Source organism: Anolis sagrei, chromosome 1, assembly GCF_037176765.1.
Source record: "Anolis sagrei isolate rAnoSag1 chromosome 1, rAnoSag1.mat, whole genome shotgun sequence".
NCBI lineage: Eukaryota > Metazoa > Chordata > Lepidosauria > Squamata > Dactyloidae > Anolis > Anolis sagrei.
Window position 1 is genome coordinate 286,274,423 of NC_090021.1, and position 24,082 is coordinate 286,298,504.

At 40.3% G+C, this 24,082-nt stretch overlaps 2 protein-coding genes across 4 annotated transcripts in view; one reads left to right on the forward strand and one right to left on the reverse strand.

Moving 5' to 3' along the window:
* Window positions 1-6,622: 6,622 nt before the first annotated feature.
* The window catches only part of HEATR4 (HEAT repeat containing 4), a 36,181-nt gene continuing 18,721 nt past the window's right edge, over window positions 6,623-24,082 (reverse strand). Inside the window, exons 12-17 of one of the 3 annotated variants that reach the window (XR_010908979.1) lie at window positions 23,079-23,268; window positions 20,610-20,688; window positions 18,791-18,962; window positions 17,293-17,354; window positions 11,046-11,721; window positions 6,623-8,774 (exon numbers count right to left, since the gene is read on the reverse strand). Coding sequence is in view for 2 of the 3 variants with exons in the window: in XM_060761210.2 (XP_060617193.2) it covers window positions 11,548-11,721; window positions 17,293-17,354; window positions 18,791-18,962; window positions 20,610-20,688; window positions 23,079-23,268 (677 nt within the window). In the remaining variant the exon portion in view is untranslated. Of the gene's footprint in view, window positions 8,775-9,382; window positions 11,722-17,292; window positions 17,355-18,790; window positions 18,963-20,609; window positions 20,689-23,078; window positions 23,269-24,082 lie in introns of those variants that run through there. The other 2 variants (XM_060761210.2, XM_060761202.2) reach the window with 2 other exon arrangements.
* Window positions 15,138-17,437, forward strand: RIOX1 (ribosomal oxygenase 1). Its single transcript, XM_060761222.2, has one exon. The coding sequence runs from the start codon at window positions 15,264-15,266 to the stop codon at window positions 17,241-17,243; it is 1,980 nt and encodes a 659-aa protein (XP_060617205.2). The 5' UTR covers window positions 15,138-15,263; the 3' UTR covers window positions 17,244-17,437.

A 24,082-nucleotide genomic window follows, 5' to 3' on the forward strand; every position in this document is an offset into this window, starting at 1 on the left:
CAATAATATAATTTGCAATAATAACATTCAGCTACCACAATCCTTTTATACAGTACAGGATCAGAGTGCAGAAAGGCAGCTTCATTTGCGGATACTGTTATACTTGCACATAGTAATTCTGTAGTGCAGTTTCTCTCTGTTTTATTATCTGAATTTCCCCTCTCATACACTTCTCCCACCCAACCCCTTTAAAAAGTAAGAACCTTGGAGTCTCCAAGTCTGAGGCTTTGTCTTTAGTCACCAGCTATTTTTACACTGCAGATAGTATCTTTTTAGTATCACCAAGCAAGCAATTCTTGGATGTCATGTTCTGTGAGCATCAAATCAGCTTTAATACATCTAACTAGAACAGGGGGGAAACCCACCACCCTAAAGGAGTCCCGCATGAATTAAATCTGGCATCTTAGCTGGGGATCGCTTCATATACATATAAATACACATACTGTGTCTAAGTATAATTTCAGATTTATCTTGTGTACCCAAAGCAGGAAGGGCATTTTCAAGCCTCTTTCTCAGTACGATTGTATCTCTCAGCAGATCTAGGTTGGTTTATTATGTACAGATGATGTTATTAATCCATTTCAATTAGACTGGCCAAATTTAGATAAAGCTCATTTTCTCAGTGGAACCCTGTGTACATGATAACCAGGATTAAGGGTCACAAACAAACAGAGAATGGGAAAATCCTGGAGAGGGAGAGAGGGAAAGAGAGCACACACTAGCTGCAGCTGGAGATAAGCCAAGATCTCAGATAAGGGAAGCTTCATTGATTGAGTGAGGGCATTCATAGGGATGGAGGGCGGAGGGGGGAGCTCAGCGGGCTCTTGAGAAACAGCCTTTTGAACAAGCTCTGAGTCTGGCTATCTAGCAGGGGATGTTACAGCAACCACAATAGAGAGCAGATTGCACAATCCTGCCCAGTGTCCTCATGCACTGCTGATATACTGGTTGTTGTGGAGCTGAATGGAGAGGTTTGTCAAGGCCTCCTTTTTTATGGAAGTCTGTAAGAACAAGCTTGGAAATGTTCTGCTTCCATAATAGGCTGTTGCTTTTGGCAGCACAGCAAAAGTGACAAGGCAGGATTCAAGCTGCTAACAAAGTGGGGGAAACGTTAAAGAAGGGGTGATAAATCAGCACTGGACTTAGTGCCTCTAAAGGAGCAGCATCCTTTCTGTCCTTGTATACACACACATAAACTCACCATACACTGTTAATATGTGCACACATATGATTAGCACACATAGTAATGATGTGTAAAATCTGAGATTATGCTTCTTTGTTGCATGCAAAATGTTAAGAATATTCATACTTAAAAATACTATATATATTTGGGGTCTTTGAGCTTTATGTGCCTTGGATTCTCCCACTCTGTATACCAGAGGTAAACAGCTGTGGAAGCCTGGGAGACAACAGCATCCGATCTCCCAAGATCCGGCACCCAATCTTAATTGTCCTCAAATGACCTTTAAGGAATGTGGCAGCATTTTCACCATGTTCGGGGGCCTTCCTGCACCATTTTAGCCCCAGGAGAGGGAGTCTCTTCCCATTTGCTTCCTGATTCAAATAAAGGTTACTATGGGATATATATTAGCTCAAAACGTCATTACATTTTGATGTGGGGACTCCAAATGTAGTGGATATTTTCCCCACATCCCCTAGAGGAGCAAACAAAATTTTTGGCTCAAGGGAGGCATACTTTGCTCATTCCTGATACACATTAATTCCTTTTACATAATAAAGTGCGCGTATATATATACTCAGCATACTCATTAAAAACCTGACACATTTGCTTGAAATGTAGAAGTACGAAAATTATGAACAGGTACAGTATTGAGGGATTAGCTTTGTATGACAGATAAAAATGCTAGTTTTGTTTTGTCTGAAGACATACATAGATATTCCCATTTGATATGGAAATGAACATTTGAAAGGGTTTTTCTCTTCCGCACACACTCAAGTGCATTAATTTCTTATTAATGGTCAGGTATTTGTGCTTGCTTTTAAAGGCCTGTATGACTTGAGTACCAGAATAGTTTCCTTTCTCCAATATTGGAGGTTAGCATTAAACTCCTGAACAGCAGAAATATATTAGTTATGTATTGCCAAAAAGCACACCCATTTGCATTGGATTTTTATATTCTAGAGATATAGTTACAAATTAAGAATTACCCTAATTTATCTAGATAATAATTCTCGTGATTCCCACAGTGCAAAAGAAAATAAAAGAAAGAAAAGCTATAACCAGATGGCCTGTGAGACTGAGGACCAATTTTGTTTTTAGGAGCTAACTCCAGGACTTCTCATTTATCTTCTACATCTTATGTCTTTGTTTTTAAATTGACTTTGGACAGCCTGTTCTGGCCTCAACATATGCTGCCTTCAGCTATATATTTATCCAGACAGTCAACTCAAGCTAGCTACTTCATATTATACAGTATTTCATTTTGAAACTCAATATCAGCAACTAAAAAGGGAGATGAAAAAATGATGGGACAAGTAGAAAGATGAAATAAGAAAGAAGACGAGAAGTTCGGGGACATCAGATAGCAGAAAGACATTAAAGCTCGAGGAAGAAGATCTGTTAGGGACAACCAATCAAACATACACACAAGGAATACATTCTAATTAGTTTACAAGTCTACATATAACACAGACATAATTACAACTTATGGCAACTAACCATAATAGAAATAGCTTGTTGGGACAAAGCAAAGCACTTTGCAAAGCAAAGAACCGTGGTCTCTAAATTAGGACACATGATCTTGATTGACAGGGCCCTTTTGACATATTACATTAGGGAAGGCAGTCCCAATACTTAGCTTTTAGATGCCAAGTTCTTGATTTTTGAGGAGCACTTTGACATGAATTGAAGGCTCTTGAGTTACTTTATGTTATTTTGTATTTCCATAGAGATTGTTTTTCCCTTTTGATCTGTCACTTTTCTTTTTCTGTTATATGGTTTTTATTTTTAATCTTGCTGCTTTCATTACTTTTTATTATTTGCAATTTGTAATTATATTTTAGCTGTTGTGCAATAATGTCTGAGTAAGCTGCTCTGGTTTCTTCTGAATAAATGTAGTAAAGGCTGAGCATCCCTTACCTGGAAATACAAAAATCAGTAACTCAAAAATTTGTTATTAGCCATATGGAAGAATGAGATAGTGATGCTTTTACTTTCTGAGACAGTGACACATTTAACTTTCTGTTTATAACCTTGACTTTAGGCTATGTCTGTAAGAAACAAATGAATTTTGTGTTTACTTATATCCAAATTATCTCATTATGCACATATATGGAAATACCATTATTCTGAAATCCAATACACCTGGTCTCAAGCATTTTGGATAAGAGATATTCAACTTGTATCTATGTTTTTACAATAAATGATGCTATTACTTATATCTTATTCCAATGAGTTTTCTAGGCCCCACACCAAATTCTGGTGCTTACAAACACACCAACTTTAACCAGATGGATGCTGGAAGATACACCAGTACTTAAGAAAATTAGTCACTACTTCTAACTGTACAATGTTTTAACTCTTGCAGGAACAAAGTCCTTTAAAATTGAAAGTATATTTACTCTGAATTTTGAATTTCAACATTTCAGATGAATATGGCAACAGTGCTAAAAATAAACTAGTTTTAAAGCATCTTTCTTTCTAGGAAGTTATTTTATAAATTTGTGGGGGTCCTAGTAATGCTGTTTACATGCTCAAGAGATCTGAGTAGCATTTTGTTGTTTATTCATTCAGTCACTTCTGACTCTTTGTGACCTCATGGACCAGACCATGCCAGAGCTACTTGTTGGCCATCACCACCCCCAGCTCCTTCAAGGTCAAGCCAGTCACTTCAAAGATATCATCCATCCACCTTGCCCTTGGTTGGCCCCTCTTCCTTTTTCCTTCCATTTTCCCCAGCATCATTATCTTCTCCAAGCTTTCCTATCTTTTCATTATGTGGCCAAAGTACTTCATCTTTGAGTAGCATTGTACTTAACTCTAATTAGGTCTTCAATTGACTCTGCATTTACTAAATAAGAACAGACATCTAGTGTAGAATGGGAGGAATAAAATAAACAGTTACAGCAAATCTGTATATTTTAAATTTCTTTATTAAAATAATTGAAGTGATATCATTCTATTCAGCAATATTATAAGTTGATGGATATCAGTAAAAACCTCCAATTGAATAACTGGCACTAGGTTTTGTCTCCTCCTTTATTAACACAGAAAACATGTGACATAGTGGAGTTGGGAATCACTGAACCAAAACACCAGGACCCCATCATGCTTTATGTTTAGCTGCAATGCTCAGGGGAATGTTGTGAGGGTATGGATTTTTTTTCTAGCTATAATGTATTGCCATGAACCTCAATAGTATAATTTACCATGTTGGATTTGGAGGTGGTTTGTTCTTAATTGTGTGTTTTACAAAAGACCTATTCCGGCTGGAAAAGAAGGCTGCTAGAACTGGTTTGTTGATATGCATCAACATAGCTGCTTTCATTTTTGGACTTTCCTTGGGGGCATGGCTGTGAGAATTATCATACTGAGTGCTTGCACTTCAAAAGGTACGGCCAGATCACCATAAAAAGCAATCTTGCTCCCTTCTGCAAAAGTAATTGGTAGTCTTTTGGTTTCTAAGTCTAAACTGCATTTAGAAACTGAGCAGGGGGATTCTTGTTATGAAGTGCAGATGTTGTAGTTGCGTAGTGAGTTATGCTTCCTTTCCAGACATCTAGACATTTGATGAAAATTTTTCCATTTCTGCTCTGAAGCAAGTCCTCTACAAGAGGTACCAGTCTCAGTACTAGATGCAGTCTTGTCCTGTTGCTAGTTTGAAGAAGGGCTCCATGAGCCATTGCTTTAGAAATGTCTGGAACAGTAGTTTCCAAACTTTATTGTCCAGGTATGTTGGACTTCACAAGAATGGCCATCAGACTGGAAAAAATCAACTTATATCCCCATACCAAAAAAGGGAAATGCGAAAGACTGCTCAAACTTCCGTACAGTGGCTCTTATTTCTCATGCCAGTAAGGTAATGCTCAAGATCCTGCAAGGAAGACTCCAGCAATACATGGAGCGAGAGTTGCCAGATGTTCAAGCTGGGTTTAGAAAAGGCAGAGGAACAAGAGACCAAATTGCCAATATCCGCTGGATAATGGAGAAAGGCAGGGAGCTTCAGAAAAACATCTATTTCTGCTTCATTGACTATTCTAAAGCCTTTGACTGTGTGGATCATAATAAACTGTGGCACGTTCTTGGTGGGATGGGCATCCCAAGCCACCTTGTCTCTCTCCTGAGGAATCTGTACAAGGACCAAGTAGCAACAGTAAGAACTGACCACGGAACCACAGACTGGTTCAAGATTGGGAAAGGCGTACGGCAAGGCTGCATACTCTCACCAACCTTTTTAACTTTTATGCAGAACACATCATGCGATGTGCGGGGCTTGATGAATGCAAAGCTGGGGTGAAAATTGCTGGAAAAAACATTAACAACCTCAGATATGCAGATGACACCACTCTGATGGCCGAAAGCGAGGAGGAGCTGAGGAGCCTTCTAATCAAGGTGAAAGAAGAAAGCGCAAAAGCTGGGTTGCAGCTAAACATCAAAAAAACCAAGATTATGGCAACAAGAATGATTGACAACTGGAAAATAGAGGGAGAAAATGTGGAGGCCGTGACAGACTTTGTATTTCTAGGTGCAAAGATTACTGCAGATGCAGACTGTGGCCAGGAAATCAGAAGATGCTTACTTCTTGGGAGGAGAGCAATGTCCAATCTCGATAAAATCGTAAAGAGTAGAGACATCACACTGGCAACAAAGATCCGCATAGTCAAAGCCATGGTATTCCCTGTAGTAACCTACGGGTGTGAGAGCTGGACCTTAGGGAAGGCTGAGCGAAGGAAGATCGATGCTTTTGAGCTGTGGTGCTGGAGGAAAGTGCTGAGAGTGCCTTGGACTGCGAGAAGATCCAACCAGTCCATCCTCCAGGAAATAAAGCCCGACTGCTCATTGGAGGGAAGGATACTAGAGACAAAGTTGAAGTACTTTGGCCACATCATGAGGAGACAGCAAAGCCTGGAGAAGACAATTATGCTGGGGAAGGTGGAAGGTAAAAGGAAGAGGGGCCGACCAAGGGCAAGATGGATGGATGGCATCCTTGAAGTGACTGGACTGGGGGTGGTGACGGAGGGTGATGACGGCCAACAGGGAGCTCTGGCGTGGGCTGGTCCATGAGGTCACGAAGAGTCGGAGACGACTGAACGAATGAACAACAGCAACATGTTGGACTTCAGCTCCTAGAATTCCTGATAGTTGGCCAAGCTGGCTGGGGCTTCTGGGAGTTGCTGTCCCAAAAACCTGGAGGACCAAGGATTAGGTTTGACTCTAGAGCAGGGATACTCAAATTTTTTCAGCTGCTGAGCGCTTTTTAGTTTCTTGTGGAGCCTTAATAAATGTTTATATATTATATTCTATATCATTTATATGTATCCGGCAAAGGCAAACTTTTTGACCAACATAAACTCAACAGTATTTTAGTGGAAGACCCCGGGGGCAACCAGTCCAAACCTCTTCTGCCATGCAGGAAAAGTACAATCAAAGTACCCCCAACAGATGGCCACCCAGCCTTTGTAAAAACAACAACAACAATAGCAGAAACCCCAGGGGCCATCCACTTCAACTCCCTTCTTCCATGCAGGAAAAGCACAATCAAAGCACCCTCTGAGCAATGGGAGGGAAATAGGGTTTCAGAAGCAAGGAAGGCCAAGAGAAAAAGGCTTTTGTCGGTGAGGGAGTGGGGAGGAGCAGGAAAGAGGAGGGAAAGCTTGCGGGGGAGGAGGGAACCATAGAGCTCCTCAGTATGCTTTGCAGAACCTCAAGCACTCCATGAAGCACACTTTGGGAACCATTGCTCTAGAGGAATATTATGCCTTCTAACTTCTGTTGAAGAAAATGCCATGGCACCCATGTCTGGATTGCCAGGCTGCTTCTGTTTATGGAAGCTCAAAGCAAAACAGCTCTGCACTGCTTTGTCTATTCCACATCTGTCCATATGATGACAGTAGGCAATATTTCTATATTAAACTCCTACCTGCATTGTATCTTCCATGTACATGGTTTGGACAGATATTTCCTCTTACCAGTATCTCTTGATATCTTCAGAAGTTTCCTCTGCCATAGAGCCTATGAACATTGGCTATGTTAAAATGTTTAAAGCTTACAATATATCTAAAGCTAATCCGGGATCTAAATGAAATCAGAACTCAAACATGGGACTGGATTTAAGAGGTAAGAGCAGAATAGTTTTCAGCTCTGAACAAGATGATTTCTCTGTGAATGTAGTTTCAATACAGAGGCATGGAGGATGCCGTGCTTTTTACCACTCAAGGAGAATTTGATTAGTAAAGATAGCAATCCACTGAGCTTCTTTCAGCCTCTGTGCCACTCATCTATATCACATCTGATAGCTTTTCTTTTGGGAATTCTGACTTGAATGAGCCCAGAACTGAGAGTTATTTCTTTTCTGGATGCTGCCTCTGATAAGCACAGTAAGGACAAAAGAGAAAAGAGTAATTACAGCAGCTTTTTGTTTATTTGAGTCATGGGAACATAGGCTTTACTTTCCCATTTGTAAGATTATGCACCAGAGCAGAAAATGTAGATACTTTTCAAGTCAGAGCATTGCTTCAAGTTGTAAAAACCATGTTCACTTAGTAAATTACATTATCTTATTTTTTCATAATTGAATGTTTCTTTATCAATAATTTGGGCAACTTATAGATAAGAGCTGTATATATCATTTATGATTAACTGGGGGAAGGACCAACCAGAAAACGAAGCGGACAAATTTAATTAAAACCCTCTTCATGTGTGTAAGTGCCTTCAAGTCAAATGTTGACATACGGAGGCAAGGAATAATTACAGGTGTTTTGCCCCAGTTCCTTCCTTTTGAAATATAGCCTACAGCATCTGATATTATTTGTACTCCCATAAAAGTACTAACCAGGGTTGACTTTGCTTAACTTCCAACATAGACAGGGTCTGGTAACTTTAGGGCATTTACGCCCACTATTCTTTCTTCAAAATGCATTGTATCATTTGATTATTTTAATAATACCTACAAGTCCAAGGCTAACGGGCCTGCAGTGATCTGCAAATAATGGATTCACTATCTGCTGGATACTTTGCGGAATAAATAAAGAACTGCTCTCTGTTTTAATAATGGTGATTTCTACCAAATATGAGCACACACCTAGTGTTGGGGAAGGAATGGAATTCTATAGACTTCAGGAGTCTTTCTCCTTGTTAGAGGTCTCTGGAGGGCAGAAACCTTGCATAAAAACCTCATGTTGTTTTGGGCAGCATAACTTCCTGAAAGTGAACAGGAAGTCCTATTTTGTATTTTCTCTATTAGCAAACAGCATTTTATAAGGAAGAGGCACCTGAACTTGTTTCCCACTGCTTGGAAAGACTACACATGACAAAATCTTCACTACAGTAGTATAGCCATGCTCAGCTTCACTCTCACATTTCCTGGATAACAATGTAATAAAGCAACAGTGCACACATCATCCTGACAGACTGACTGACAGACAGACAGGTAAAGTTTTAAAAGAACAAAACCCATTCTGGCTCAGCAGGCCAAGTCAGTCTCTCACCCTCTCCTGGGAAGGGCTGCCTGAGTACACAAGGGCGCTGCCAAAAGCAGTCAGGGTGGAAAAGTTAGGACCAGTATCAAATGCTGCACCATGTGATCGCCTGGCTCCTGAAATAAAGTGAATATAGAAGAATCGGATACACTCTAATGGCATAAAGCAGCACTGGATAAAGCAAGTGATACCTCCACTTGTCAACTATGTGGGTTTTATTTTTAAAAATAAATAGAAACTAGATCTAAATCCTCTGATCTCACAACCTTCCACGAAAGATTTTTGCTGCATCTCAAGGCAGAAAATAATTATGACATCTTAGGCTATACAGTGATGCTTTAGACTTCTTGCATCACCTGGTGATTTAAATACTTATATGAATGATCTACATACAACAGTATTATCTTGCTGTTTCAGTGGGCTTTGGGTTTCCTCTTTCCCACAGTGACCGCTTTTATATATCACATCGCTTGAAAGGTAACTTTATCAAATACAGTGGGTAATCAACATTCACTATAATTCAGGGTGTAGGACAGGATAATAAAAACAGTGGTTTTTAAACCAGAGAGAGCGCCTCTATAGGAATGACTAGATCTTCCAGTGTAACTCTAGGATCAATTTTCTGCCTTTTGTTAACCTCTGAGTGTCATAGGATGACTTAGATGTTCCTAGAGTGAACATACTAATCAAATCTGAGAACCATGAAATCCACAAAAGTCAAATCTGCAAATGTGGAGAACTGACTTTAATGTATTAAATCAGGATTGTACCTTTTAATTAGTGTTCCTGTCACATATGATATGATCAACCCCATAGATTCTAAGTGATGGTGCATACTTGGGGGGTCCTAGGAAAAACACTCCCAATATTCCCTCCTGGGCATTTAGAAACCCCATATGTTGTTTGATTGCCCAATCTGCTCCTGGCTCTGTCATAGTATTTAGGCAAAACAACAAGCAATACTTGCCATTGTGGACAAGATAACAACCCTCACTCAGCCAGAGCAAACAGTTTCCTATCATTGTCATTTCTTCTGCAGCAAACAGGTATGCTGTGCACGCTTCTTCTGGAAAGGCTATATTTAGTAACACTCCTACTGGGAGCAATATAAAAACCTAACATAGGTATAAAATTCACCAGGCAAATTCTAGAAAATAAAAGTTCCCAAGATTTTTCATCTTTTTCCCATGCCACTAATTTTAAGTACTCTCTCTTTTTTTGTTACCAGAGTCCTTGATCTTTTTCCAGCTTCAATGCTTATATCTATCAAAACAAGAAAGATAAGCAGGAAGAACTTTTGTCACATTTCAGACCCACCCAGTAATATAAATAGATTCTTTTCCACCTCCTGGTTTAGGCAAAATATCCAGTGTACTACAAAACAATTCTTAGTAAAATCAGAACACAATTAAGTGAAAAATTGTTCTGTTGCAGACCACCACCTAGTGGTAAGCAGTTTCTGCAATGATACCCATCACAGTATTATGATCAGCAATTAAGCAATTCATGACCCCGCTGCTTATATTCCCTTTCAGATTTACAACTTGCTTGGCTTCGAAATTGTGATGTCTATACATGGACCTTGTTCCTATGGAGTTAAGTTCAACCTGGGGTTGGGCAGTGACAATGTTTGCAGGAAAGTGACAGCAACAGATGCCCTGCATACAAGATAAAGCACAAATCGGGTAAGCTGGAGTATAGAGATTTAAGCCAATGTACAGCCTGATCCCAAGGAGAGTTATGTGCACCAAGCTGATTAAAATCAATGGGCTTAGGCACTCCTAACTCAGCATGAGGTTGAACTGCATATCTCAAATTGACTCAGACTAAAATACACCATTTAACAGGTTTATGGGACAGAATTACATAAACAAAGCTTCCTGACATGAAGAAATTATGTTTTAAGAGAAATGTATCTTGGTTCTGCTTCTGCCTGACATTTAGTATTGTTTTCAGCTGTCCCTTCACAGTACAAGAATAATTTCTTGCAGATTCTAGATTCCTACTGAAGGACTCTTTCATGCCATCTACATATTCTGGATTAATGACTATGGATAGCCATTTACCATAATTTTTTAATGTTTTATACAACTTTCTCACCTAAAGCACTGAAGATGTTTTTTAAAAAATAATTCCTTGTGTTCACCCACTATTTCTCTGACCATCCAATTGAAAATATGTAGCTACCTCAAGTCCCAGTTTTAGGGGGAACACGATATATAAATGTAAATCATTAATTTTTATTACAAAGGGGAAGTAATAAAATGAGAAGGCAGGCAATTATGGTAGTCCAAAGATCCTCTTCATTTCACTGAGAAATATTTTTGTACAGATATAAATGCTAAATGAGTACATATATAAAAGATAGGTAAAGTGCATTTACAAACCCATATTTGTTTTTAACTCCCAAGTCATCTGTTGTCTGTAGGAAAGTGAGCTTCTGCTACTCAGACTGAGCTTTCCATGACACCGATTAGCATTCTGATAAGACATACAAAGATGTGTGATCCTGTTCCACTGTGTCAACAAATAAGTACAAAATAATTGTCATTCAGTACTTCAGATTCCGCTTTTAAAATAATGGCATAAACACATGTGGTTATGCATGATAAGCCAAGTTCAAAAACTGCTTTAACCAATGTGAAGAGCTGAAATACTTCCACCATAGCAGCTATATGTCTATTGTAGAAGTATTACCAGCTTTGATGTAGTTAATGTATTGCTTCGATTTTTAGTCCCTGTTCTCCCAGAATATATCTCAAAGTTCAGTAATTCAGATTCTTGCAGAACATAGCAAGACTCACACTTGGATATTATAGGCAGTGAAGTCTCTACAAATCTTTCCCTAAAAAGCTAGTCAGTGTGTACATGGAAGACTTTACCTAATCATCACACAAAAGTGACACCAGTTTCTTCACTCTTCTTGATGACCTTTGATCCTTCCTGCTTCCCTGAGGTTGTTTTTGATTTCTTAGCACATTCCTCCTTTTCAGCCTTGTATATTTCCAGTGCTTCAAAAAAAGCTCTTTGTGTCCATGGGTTTGGTGGGATTTCCAACCAAGGCTGAAATGCAAGTAATAGAAGCAAGATTTGATTTTGACAGAAGTGAAAATATACACTTAATTTTCCCGTCTCTTTGCAAATGCCCTTTAACAAATAATGGATTTGTGGTTCATTTCTATATAAATTATATGAACAGCACTTCACTTTCTCGGGTCACCTTCAAGACTAACAGATGTATTTTAGTATGAGCTTTCACAGATTAAAAATTACTTCTTCGGGTGTGTTATGGAGCTCATTATAAAAACCTCAGCTATATATGCAGTCACGTAGTTGTAAGATCAAAGTGAAATGAGATAGAGAAAATGACAGCCGGTACATTGTGTCATAAGCTTTGAAAGGACTGATTATAATCTGAATTATATTTTACTGTAACAATTTAGTAGTTTGCTATGGGATTCTGGTTAAGTACAGCTCAAAAAAGGAAGATTTCTAAGCTCTGGTACTTTATACTAACAGGATATGCCATGTTGAATCCCACCCATAGAAAAAAACATGATAGAAGTGAAGTAATAATAATACATAATAAAAATAGTAGTGCAGTCCAGTAATCTTTATAACGCTCACCTAATTATTGTAACTAATTAAATTGTACCTTTTTACATCAAGATAATTCAGACAATTGCCTGATGATCTGTCCAAAGTATGATAGCTTCACTTTGATTATTCTGGTTAGTGAGATTCAGGTTTGATTTGGTGTAGGCTCTCCTACACATTTCATTGGGCTCTGCCTGCATCCTAGGGTCCAGCTAAACTGTAAAATTAATGCAGTATAACACCACTTTTAAGTGTCATGGCTCAATGGTATGGGGTTATGGGAGCTGTAGTTTGATGAGGCACCAGTACTCTTTAGAAGAGGAAGCTAAAGACTTTGGAAATCTACAGCTCCCACAATTCTGTAGTATTGAGCCACAGCACTAAAAAGTGCCCAGTGGTGCAATGATAAACCCTTGTGCTAGCAGGACTGCTGACCAAAAGCTCAGCAGTTCAGATCCAGGGAGCAGGGGGAGCTCTCATGTCAGCTCCAGCTCCCCATGCAAGGACATTAAAGAAACCTCCCACAAGATAGTAAAACATCACCCAGATGCCCCTGGGCAACGTCCTTGCAGATGGCCAATTCTCTCACACCAGAAGAAACGTACTATTTCTCAAGTCGCTCCTGACACACACAAAAAAGCCACAGCACTTAAAGTGGTGTCAAACTGCTTCAATTCTACGGTGCACATGCACCTTCAGTCTCCTGCTACACATAACCCTCAATGCCATTTAAACACAAGTATTTACATGGTATTACTATTGCATTTTGTGAATCTCACTGGAAAAGATAATCCCCAGCTCCCCAGCCTGAATGGTAGCTGTGTGCTTTTAACAGAATTTATATTCACCCGTAGAACTGCACCTACCACCATGTTAAGTGTGCATATGGCGTGCCTCACAACCTACACTGATATTTACTCAGATTTAAGTTCTACCCACAAAGGTTTGGATAATTACTATTCAATAAATGTAGTTAGGAGGGAACCAGCATGGCACAGTTTTTTGTAAGAAAATAATCCAGTAATATGGGTGCATTCACACCAGGCATGGGCAAACTTGGGCCCTCCAGGTGCTTTGGACTTCAACTCCCACAATTCCTAACAGCTTCAGGACCTTTCCTTTTCCCCCTCAGCTAGGCTTCCTGAGACTGTCAGGAATGGTGGGAGTCTAAGTCCAAAGCACCTGGAGAACCTAAGTTTCCCCGTGCCTGGTGTGGATGCAGCTGAAAGGGAAAAGGAAAGGGCCTGAGGCTGTTAGGAATGGTGGGAGTTGAAGTCCACCTGGAGGCCCTAAATTTGCCCATGCCTGACCTAAACCTTAGGATGAACTGCCTGATGGTAATAATAATAATAATAATAATAATAATAATAATAAGGAAGCTGATGAAACCATGGATCATCTCCTCAGCTGTTGCAAGAAAATCACACAGACGGACTACAAACAAAGACACAACTCTGTGGCCCAGATGATTCATTGGAACTTATGTCAAAAGTACCACCTGCCAGCAGTAAAGAACTGATGGGATCATAAACTCACAAAGGTCGTGGAAAATGAACATGCAAAAATACTGTGGGACTTTCGAATCCAGACTGACAAAGTTTTGGAACACAATATACCAGACATCACGATTGTGGAAAAGAAAAAAGTCTGGATTATTGATGTCGCCATACCGGGTGACAGTTGCATTGATGAAAAACAACAGAAAAAACTCAGCCGCTATCAAGACCTCAAAATCGAACTGCAAAGTCTCTGGCATAAACCAGTACAGGTAGTCCCAGTGGTCATTGGTGCACTGGGTGCCGTGCCAAAAGATCTCAGCCGGCATTTGGAAACAATAAACATAGACAAAATCATGATCTGTCAACTGCAAAAGACCACCTTACTTGGATCTGCGCGCATCATTTGAAAATACATCACACAGTCCTAGACGCTTGGGAAGTGTTCGACTTGTGATTTGGTTATACGAAATCCAGCATATAGATCTCGTTTGCTGTGACATACTGTGCTTTTGTGTCAATAATAATAATAATAACTGCAAAAGGCCACCTCACTTGGATCTGCATGCATAATTTGAAAATATATCACACAGTCCTAGACGCTTGGGAAGTGTTTGACTTGCGATTTTTTGATACAAAATCCAGCATATAGATCTCGTTTGCTGTGACATACTGTGCTTTTGTGTCAGTAAAATGATAATAAACAACTTTATTTATACCCCACCACCATCTCCCCAAAGGGGACTCAGGGTGGCTAACATGAGGCCAAGCCCAAGATACAATACAGCATAATAAACTACAGAATGCAGACAACAAAAAATTACATCTGGATAAAATACTTACAATAGCTAAATAAAGTAAATTAACACAATATAAAATCGAACAGGTAAAAGCTATTCAGTAGTGAAACACTGGCTTGGACTAGAGTGGCCTTCTTCTCTGGAAGCTTTTAAGCAGAGGCTGGATGGCCATCTGTCAGGAGGGCTTTGATTGTGTGTTCCTGCATGGCAGAAGGTTGGACTAGATGGCCCCTGTAGCCTCTTCCAACTTTATAGTTCGATGAACATAGGTCACCGAAATATCATGACCATAGGCTCATTTCCTGACCTGATTCCCTCCCAAGGTGCATCTACACCAGGCCTGGGCAAACTTGGGCCCTCCAGGTGTTTTGGACTTCAACTCCCATCAACTCCCAGCGGCTGAGGGGGAAAAGGAAGGGGCCTGAGGCTGTTAGGAATGATGGGAGTTGAAGTCCAAAACACCTGGAGGGCCCAAGTTTGCCCATACCTGTGTTGCCTTCCAGGGATATAAGGTGAGATATCTCACGTCTCGCGTGACTTGAGCCCGAGACCGCGAGCGTGAGAACTTGTGGGCGGGGCCTCGCTGAGGCAAAGCCCAAGCCAACGAGAACACTCCAGAAGCGCAGAAGTTAAAAGCTTTTCCGCCTCCGCCGCCGGAAGTTATTGCGTGCGTCGTGACGCCTCCGCCAACACAAGCCCGCCCGCTTCAAACATGGAGGCGGTGGCTCCACGTGTGTCCGCGCTGTCGGTCTACAAGACTTTCCTCCAGTCGCCAGGGCGGCCGCCGAGCCCAACACGCCGCGTGGCTGTCTCAGTCGGACCCCGAGGCCGCCAGAAGCGCCCCAATAAGAAGAAAGCAGGAGCCGGGGGTATGCAGGGGGCAGCGGAGGCAAAGAAGCAGAGGCTGGGTTTGAAGCCTGCGTCGCCCTTGCGGGGAAAGAAGAACAAAAAGGTGATGGGACTTCAATTCCCAGAAGCCCCAGCCAGTTTGTCCGGCAGCCAGGAACTCTGGGAAATGAAGTCCAAAACACCCGAAGGGGCAGGGCTTGAGAATGGCAAGGAATGCTCCCAGAGGCGGAAGAAGCGTGTGAGGTTTCAACTCCCAGAAGCTTCAGCAAGGCAGGAATTCTGGGAAATGAAGTCCAAAAAATCAGGGGAAGTGCTTAAGTGGCATAAAAGAAGCCCCTTAAGGCGGAAGAAGGGCTTAGGACTTCAGCGCCCAGAAGTCCCAGCCAGCCTGGCCAATGACAAAGCATGCTGGGAAATGAAGTCCAAAAAACCTGAAGGCGAAACGCTTGAGAAGTGTAAGGGATGGTCATTGAGGCGCCTCCTCAAAGACTTGGAGAAGGTCCCTCACAGCCGCAAGCAGGCCGGCAAGCTTTTCGAGTGGGTCCTGGCTCCCATTCCCCCTCAGGACTTCTTTGACCAATATTGGGAGAAGAAGCCCCTCCTGATCCAGAGGCACAACCCAAGGTATTACAGAGAACTGTTCTCCACCGCCGAGTTCGATGCCATCCTTCGCGACCAGGATGTCCAGTTCGGCGTCAACTTGGACGTGACCAGCTACCAGGATGGGAAGCGGGAGACACACAACCCGGTGGGCAGGGCTCTGCCAGCAGTCGTATGGGACTTCTACCAGAACGGATGCTCCCTCCGGATGCTGAACCCGCAGGCCTTCTCCTCCACCGTCTGGCATTTCCTCTCCATCCTCCAGGAGCAGTTTGGCAGCATGGTGGGAGCCAACACTTACTTGACCCCAGCTGGGACGCAGGGATTTGCCCCTCATTACGATGACATTGAAGCTTTTGTGATCCAGCTGGAAGGGAAGAAGCATTGGAGGGTGTACAGCCCCAGGAGGGAGGCCGAAATGTTGCCTCCGTTTTCCAGTCGCAACTTCGATCAGATGGAGATTGGAGAGCCCATTCTGGAAACAGTGTTAGAAGCCGGGGATATGTTATATTTCCCACGTGGGTTCATCCATCAAGGCGACTGCCTCCCCGACGCACATTCGCTCCATATAACAGTTTCCTCCTACCAGCGAAATAGCTGGGGGGACCTACTGGAAAAGCTCCTCCCTGCAGCATTACAGATGGCCATCGAAGAAGATGTGGAATATCGCCAAGGGCTGCCTATGGATTACCTGGAATACATGGGAGTCCTAAACTCGGATCGTGTTGATCCACGCCGAGCTTCCTTTATGCAAAAGATCAGTCGGTTGATAACAAAACTAACAGATTATGCTCCAGTTGATGCTGCCGTAGACCAAAAAGCAAAGTGCTTTCTTCACGATTGCCTTCCTCCAGTGCTGACTGAGAGTGAAAAGGTGTTAAGCGTATATGGTCACCCAGCACGGTGGGAAGATGGAAATGTTCGAAATGCTGATGTCCAGGTCAAGGGAACGACACGGATACGGCTGCTTCGGCATGGGATTGTCAGACTGTGCAATGAAGGAGATGCTGTTCTGCTGTATTACACGACTGAAAATTCAAGGGTGTACCACAAGGAGGAGCCCAAGTCCTGTGAAATAGAACCCGAATATGCAGAGAGCATTGAATTCTTGCTATCCTCATATCCCAAGTTTGTCAGTGTGGAAGCGCTTCCTTGTGCTACTCTGGATGACAAGATTGCCTTGGCCTCTGTTTTATTTGAGAAAGGACTACTGACTACTAAGAGCCCTCTACTGTCTGCTTGATGTGCTATAGATGATAAGAAAAGTTAGAGCATTTTTCTCCTATACTTACTAGTAGATTTAAGATACTCATCCAAATCTTTGAGAAGCTCCTGCGCGGCAACTGAGTTTGATCTGGAGAAACAAATGTAAACCTCGTTTCAAAAAAAAAGAAATACTGTAACACCACCTGCACATTAAACATTGGTCATTATTTTTGTATTTGAGTTGCAGGCCAAAATAAGGCACTAATGAATTTCATATTAATAAAGCTTATAATACATTTTAGACTATTTATACAGCAGGCCCTTAGTCTCTGCTGGACTTTGGTTCCAGGACCCTCTGTGGATACCAAATCTGTACATGTTGAAATCCCATTATATACAATGGCATAGTAAAATGTCCCTTTCTCTTCTATAAAATTGCGAAATCAACGTTTGGATTTTATTTAAATAATATTTTTAAGCAGTGGATGCAGCACCAATTGATATGGAGGGTCAACTGTGTAACGTTTATGAAACAATTTATAGTTATGGGTGTGTAATACCTTTGTCCAAGGATAGTCACATTGTCCTGAGTGATGGTGCCTTAGTTTGTGGCAGTGTGGCTTATTGTTATATTACAATAACAAGACATACCATACTCTTTGCTGACTGAATTACTGAGCTGACTAAACTGCAAAAATATTCCACATTTAAATGTAGCATTAACATTTCCCATGGAGTTGTTCTGTGCCACCTAACTCTTGTCACAAATTGATCAGGCTTTGAATATATCCTTAGTGGCCTGTTTGCCATCACCAAGTACCATTTTAGGTCTTCCAAGCAGAGCCTCATCAAAAGAAGCCTAGTTACTAAATGATAAATTGGTAGCATCTGAGGAAATAAACTTAGGCTTCATCTATACTGTAAAATTAATGCAATTTGCCACCAATTTAACTGCCGTGGCATAATACTATGAAATCATGGGATTTGTTGTTTAGTGAGGCACCAGCACTCTGGCAGAGAAGGCTAAAGGCTGTGGCCAATTTATCATTTAATAGCTAGACTTCTGCTGCATTAATTCAACAATGTAGGTGTATCTTATACCTCTGAAACTTGGTTCTTCCAGTCTTTAAAGTGCTACAAGGTCATTTCGGCTACAGTGAGAATTACAGTGAATAGTTTTAAGCTGTAGCAGTGGAAAGCCTACTTGCATGGCTGAAATCATGGCTCTTCAAGATATTATGGACATAACTATTTCAGTTGAGTGATTGATTAGAAATTAAAATATGCATCACACAGATACCTAGCATACTGGAATGACTAAAGCACTTTGGACACAGATAACTTCCTAAATAACCATTACATCATGTTGGCTCTCCATTAGCAGAGACTTTAATATATTCACTGAGGCACTTACTGAAGATAAAAGAGATGTTTAAATAGGATCTTACTCTACCGCCATATTCTAAAATTTTAGACTGATTAGTGTTAAAGATGCCTGAAGGTCTTTACAAAGGAAAAATGGAAAAAATAAACCCAAAATAAGGACTCTTTAACAGCCTCACGTTTTCTGCCATTCCTAATTACCAGTGAAAGTGACTTGAACAACAGCAAGGAAGACGTCCCGAATCTCTTTGTATGCAAAGATGTCTCCCTTCTCACGGTAGATGCGGTGGGCTTCATGCCATGTGTTCTTTGTAATCTCTCGAAATTTCAGCACTTTCTCAATCACTAAATCTTTTTGGCTTAATGTGGTAATCTGCATCAAAAAATAATGAAATAATGTATTTTATTGTTCTTTTTTATTACTAGATTGTAACAGCCATTTCCTAGGCCTTGCTTCACCCACAGACATTTTGACTCCATATGTAAACATGCAGATGGGATAGAGAAAGGACGTGTTTTGAAAAGTGGCTGCTGAATATTCTGAATTAAATCTTTAATAGATTTGAATCTAGTCATCCTAAACCTTTAATAAATCTAAATGCCCATGAGTTTACATATTAAAATATCACTACCTAATCACACATTATTTCAGTTTCTTTTGCAGGTACAGTAGAGTCTCTCTTATCTAACATAAATGGGCCGGCAGAATGTTGGATAAGTGAAAATATTGGATAATATGGAGGGATTAAGGAAAAGCCTATTAAATGTCAAATTACGTTATGATTTTATAAATTGAGTGCCAAAACATGTTTTACAACAAATCAACAGAAAAAGCAGTTCAATACATAGTAGCGTTATGTAGTAATTACTGTATTTACGAATTTAGCACCAAAACATCACAATTTATTGAAATGGCTGTGGATCCAGGTGGGAGGCAGACTGCAGTGGATAATACAGAACGTTGGATGAGCGAAGGTTGGATAAGTGAGACTCTACTGTATTAATTAAAACACTGAAATAAAGTACTGACAAATTCCAAAAATGGGAAAATCCATGGGTAAAGTTATAAAAAATGTGGACATTCAAGTCAAGGCATCTGCAATCTGTTGCTGTTTAGATTTACTGGACTGCATTTCTAGAATGGTGGTTGGGGAACTCTGTATTAACCCGTTAAGCCCTAATTTTCCCAAACAATAATTGTTTTATATAATCTTGATGCTGAGCTAAATAGTAGCCCACCTTGAAAAGAAAATCAACATGCTGTTATTCCATAACAGAATTGGAAATCAAGACCGCAATACCCCCAGGATTTACAAAGCATTTTTACTTAAAAACAAACCGGAATTCTCTTGAACATAAAAAAACTAGCACACCAGAAAGAGAAGATTTAAAATCTGGACAGCTTTTATGCTAGCTTTCCAGATTCAGAAAGATGCTGGTGAAGAGCTGCATCCAAATATTGCATTTCCCCTTTTTAAATGTCTGGAAAAGATCTACATGTACATGAATGCAGCACGCAACATAGTGAGGATTTCTTGTTTGACTTTTCTTATCCAGCACCAATGCTCTTCACTCATATATAAGACTAAAAGTGATACTGATTGAGTATCCTGGATTCAAAATGCTTCAAACCAGAAATGTTTTGAAGTTCTGAGGGTTTTTTTATTTTGGAATATCTGTAAAGTTGGTGTACGGTGAAAGCAACAGTGCCACTATCTCAACCACACATGTGGACTATTTTTGAGTATTTCAGATTTTAGAATCCTGAACAAAGACTGCTTAATCCGTGTTGATTTCACAGTTCTAACATGTTGGGAGTATGGCCCCTTCATCCCATCCTGACTCTTCTAGTTGCTCTTGTTATATTCCATGATAACACACATTTTTTTCTCGTATGGTTCCTCTAGATTACACAAATGTGGAGGCAGAGTTGCCAGAGGGATGCTCTTAATCTTGCATATAGTTTTGCATACTTCCAAACCAGAGAAATCCAGATAGTTTAAATTTTACTTTTTCGTACCTTGTCCTTGATTTTCTGGATCACTTCTTGGTCCTCTTCCTGTTCAAAATTGAAAGTCTTCACAGCATGACTTACCTCCCTATATGGAAAGCAAAAGATAGTGTATTAATTGCTGCAGTGAAAGTTAACTCTCCAAGTGAAAGTTAAACTCTCCAAGTGAAAGTTAAACAACAAACATTGCTGGATAGCTCACTGCTATATGCTTTCCTTCTCACTCTGTGGGTTATTTCTAATGGTGTCTTTCTGCTAACAGAAAGCAAACTACTTACAGATCAGACTCTCCAACTATTCATATTGCCCCCCCCCCCCCCCATTCTACTTCACAGAGTACACTAAGCTTTGGAGGCAGATTTGATGGGGGTGGTTTAGAGACAGTTGAGAGGGAAGCCCCATGTTACATGAACAGAAATCAAATTATATAAGATTAGATTTAACCTTATATTTATTTTGACCTCTGATAAATACATCTCCATAGTGCCATTATTCATCTTACATGCTGCCACAGCATAAGAAGTGCCATATATTATTACAATAGCATGTAATTTTCCATCTAAGAATGTTTGCCCTTTAAAACAAATATGAGCAAAAAATACATAGCCAATAAGCTACATTTGGCATCCCATTTTTTTTGAAGAGATCCTATAAATGCTGCTTTCTTTCTATCTCCTCCCTATCTTTTTTGAACCCCTTTTTGATGTTGCAACACAGCTGCAAGGGAAAATCCTCCCCTGTAGATTATGGAGAGGGTTGTAATATACCCATTGCATCTGTGGAAGTTTTGCCTGGTTTTTAGACCTTTAGACATATTAGAAGCTGACTCCACCTTCCTCCTTGCTTTCAATGGGTTTGAAGGAGCCCCTGGTGGTGCAGTGGGTTAAACCCTTGTGCCTGCAAGACTGAAGACCGACAGTGGAAATCGGTGGAAAGACAGGTTAAAGGTTTGAATTCAGAGAGAGCACGGATGAGCTTCCTCTGTCTGCTCCAGCTCCCCATGCAGGGACATGAGAGAAGCCTCCCACAAGGATGGTAAAACATTAAAATCATCCAGGCATCCACTGGGAAACATCCTTGCAGATGGCCAATTCTTTCACACCAGAAGCAACTTGCAGTTTCTCAAGTTGCTTCTGACACACACACACAAACACAAACAAATTGGTTTGAAAGTGTCATGGGATGACATTTGTGATGTGTATGTCTACTTACAGGAACTTGTTGCTGAACAATCAGAAGTAATGTGTTGTCGAAGGCTTCCATGGCCAGAATCACTGGGTGGCCATACAGCCCAGAAAACTCACAGCAACCCAATAAGAAGTAATGTTTATAGTACAGTGAAAGTTTCAGATTCATCTTGATTTTATTTTTTTTAGGGAGTGAATGGGGAATCATGCCTCCTTGGGGGTGCTCTTCTCTAACCAAATGCTTCTTCCTCCCATCATATTTTGGAAATATGGAACACCTTACAGCACCAGTCAGAGTAGAGCTCAGACCAAATGAAAAAAAGTTTTAAAATTTCTTTTTCCAATGCATGTTATATGGCTTCCTGCACTCCATGAACATAATCTACTGGATTTTCCTTGATTTAGGCTGCAAATCTACACATGTGTAACTGAAATTAAGTGCCATTGAGTTCAGCAGGACTTGCATTTGGTGAATGTCAGAAGCAGCCTTGTGAGCACACCGATGTATTTTCTGTAGAGTTACTTAGCATAGGGACGGGGAAATTCAGATTGGCCAGAGAGATCCCACTGCATTCTGATGAAATCGGTGGAAAGATAAATATTGTTTGAACTTCAGGATTACAGTCTTTAAAGCATATTCTTAGAAGATATATTTGAGTTAAGTAGAAATGCTTTTTGGCGAAAGAGATGTCTTGTTGTTACTATTTTGCCACATTCAGTGGACTCCCTAAGGCAAGGACAACAAATATAAACATTTAAAATAATCCATATATATATATATTAAAAAGTCAATACAATCCTTTCCATTTTTAATAAAACAGTTAAAATAGTTACATTTTTCCTTCATGTCAGGAGCGACTTGAGAAACTGCAAGTCGCTTCTGGTGTGAGAGAATTGGCTGTCTGCAAGGACATTGCCCAAGTGACACCTGAATTTCACCATCCTTTGGGAGGCTTCTCTCATGTCCTCACATGAGAAGCTAGAGTTGACAGATGGGGGTTCATTCTACTCTCCATATTCGAACTGCTGACCTTTTGGTCAGCAGGTTGGCAGCTTGAATCCTGGGAGTGGGGTAAGCTCCCTCATGTTAGCCACCCCGAGTCTTCTCTGGGAAGATGGTGGCGAGGTATAAATAAAATTTATTGTTTGTTTGTTTATTATATGTCAGCTCCAGCTTCTAAGGTGAGCCAGCCCAACACCCTTATAGCAGAATCAAGGTGGTGTTTTGGGGAAAGCCTTTTATTTATCAACCATTTTTTTTTCCTATTTTAAAAGCAAACCACTGACTTACTCTTTAACCAGCTCATTCGGTTCCAGTATCAGTCTCTCTTGTAAAGTAGCCTGAACTGTTTCATCCTGCATGTTGAGAGTGACGATGCTGCGGCAGGCTTCCCTCCGGACCCCGGGATCCTCTTCATAATGAAGGGCCCAGAGAAGAAGGTCTTTGAGGTGAGAGCTGGGCTCACCTATCTGACCCAGAGCTGTCAGAAAAGAAAATTATCCATTTCGCGTCATTAAAATTACTTAAGTAAATTTCTGGCTAAAAAGGAAACTTAGGTGGGGACCAAAATGGATTCGATACTTATTTTCATATTTTACCTATTAACGCAAGATAGATTAAGAATATAATCTCTCCTGCAACAAGAACTGCAAATTCTTGTGCTATCTAAGAACATGTATGACAAATTAGGGGGTGTGTGAAAAAAACAAACAATAAATTGCACTATGTAACACAAATTTTGTTTGTAGGTTATAAATGCCATTTGCTAATTGCTTCTATCATAAAAAAATGGGAAAAGTTTATTTTGCTGTAAAAACTTCATCTGAGATATTTTCCTTTACATTTCCCAAATTTCTATTTTTTCCATTGGAAACTAAAAAAAATGTACCTAAAAAGAAAAGTTTTTCAACCATTTTTGCACATTTATACCGTTAGATTTGAGATTAAAATCATAGAACCTGCAGATCTATTAGCACAATGGTTGCACACTTATATATATTGTGTATTTCGAAATTAAATGCAACTTTTTACTGAAGTGGAAGAAGGCAAAGGAATTTGCAACATTTACTTGGGTTTTGGAGCATAAAACCTCATTAAATCCATGCTATATCAAAATATTCTGCTAGTTTAGTAGTATTGTATTGCTCACCTTATTAATTTTTACCTTTGAGGAAATCAAGCCACAGTTGACTACTTTATGCAATTTACAGGCGAATGTTATACTCCTCAATTTAAGACTGAGAGCCCTTCCACACTGCCCATTTATCCCAGGATCTGATCCCAGATAATCTGCT

Coding starts and splice junctions, on each gene's coding strand:
- RIOX1 (XM_060761222.2), top strand. CDS start 15,264: ATGGAGGCGGTGGCTCCACGTGTGTCCGCGCTGTCGGTCTACAAGACT.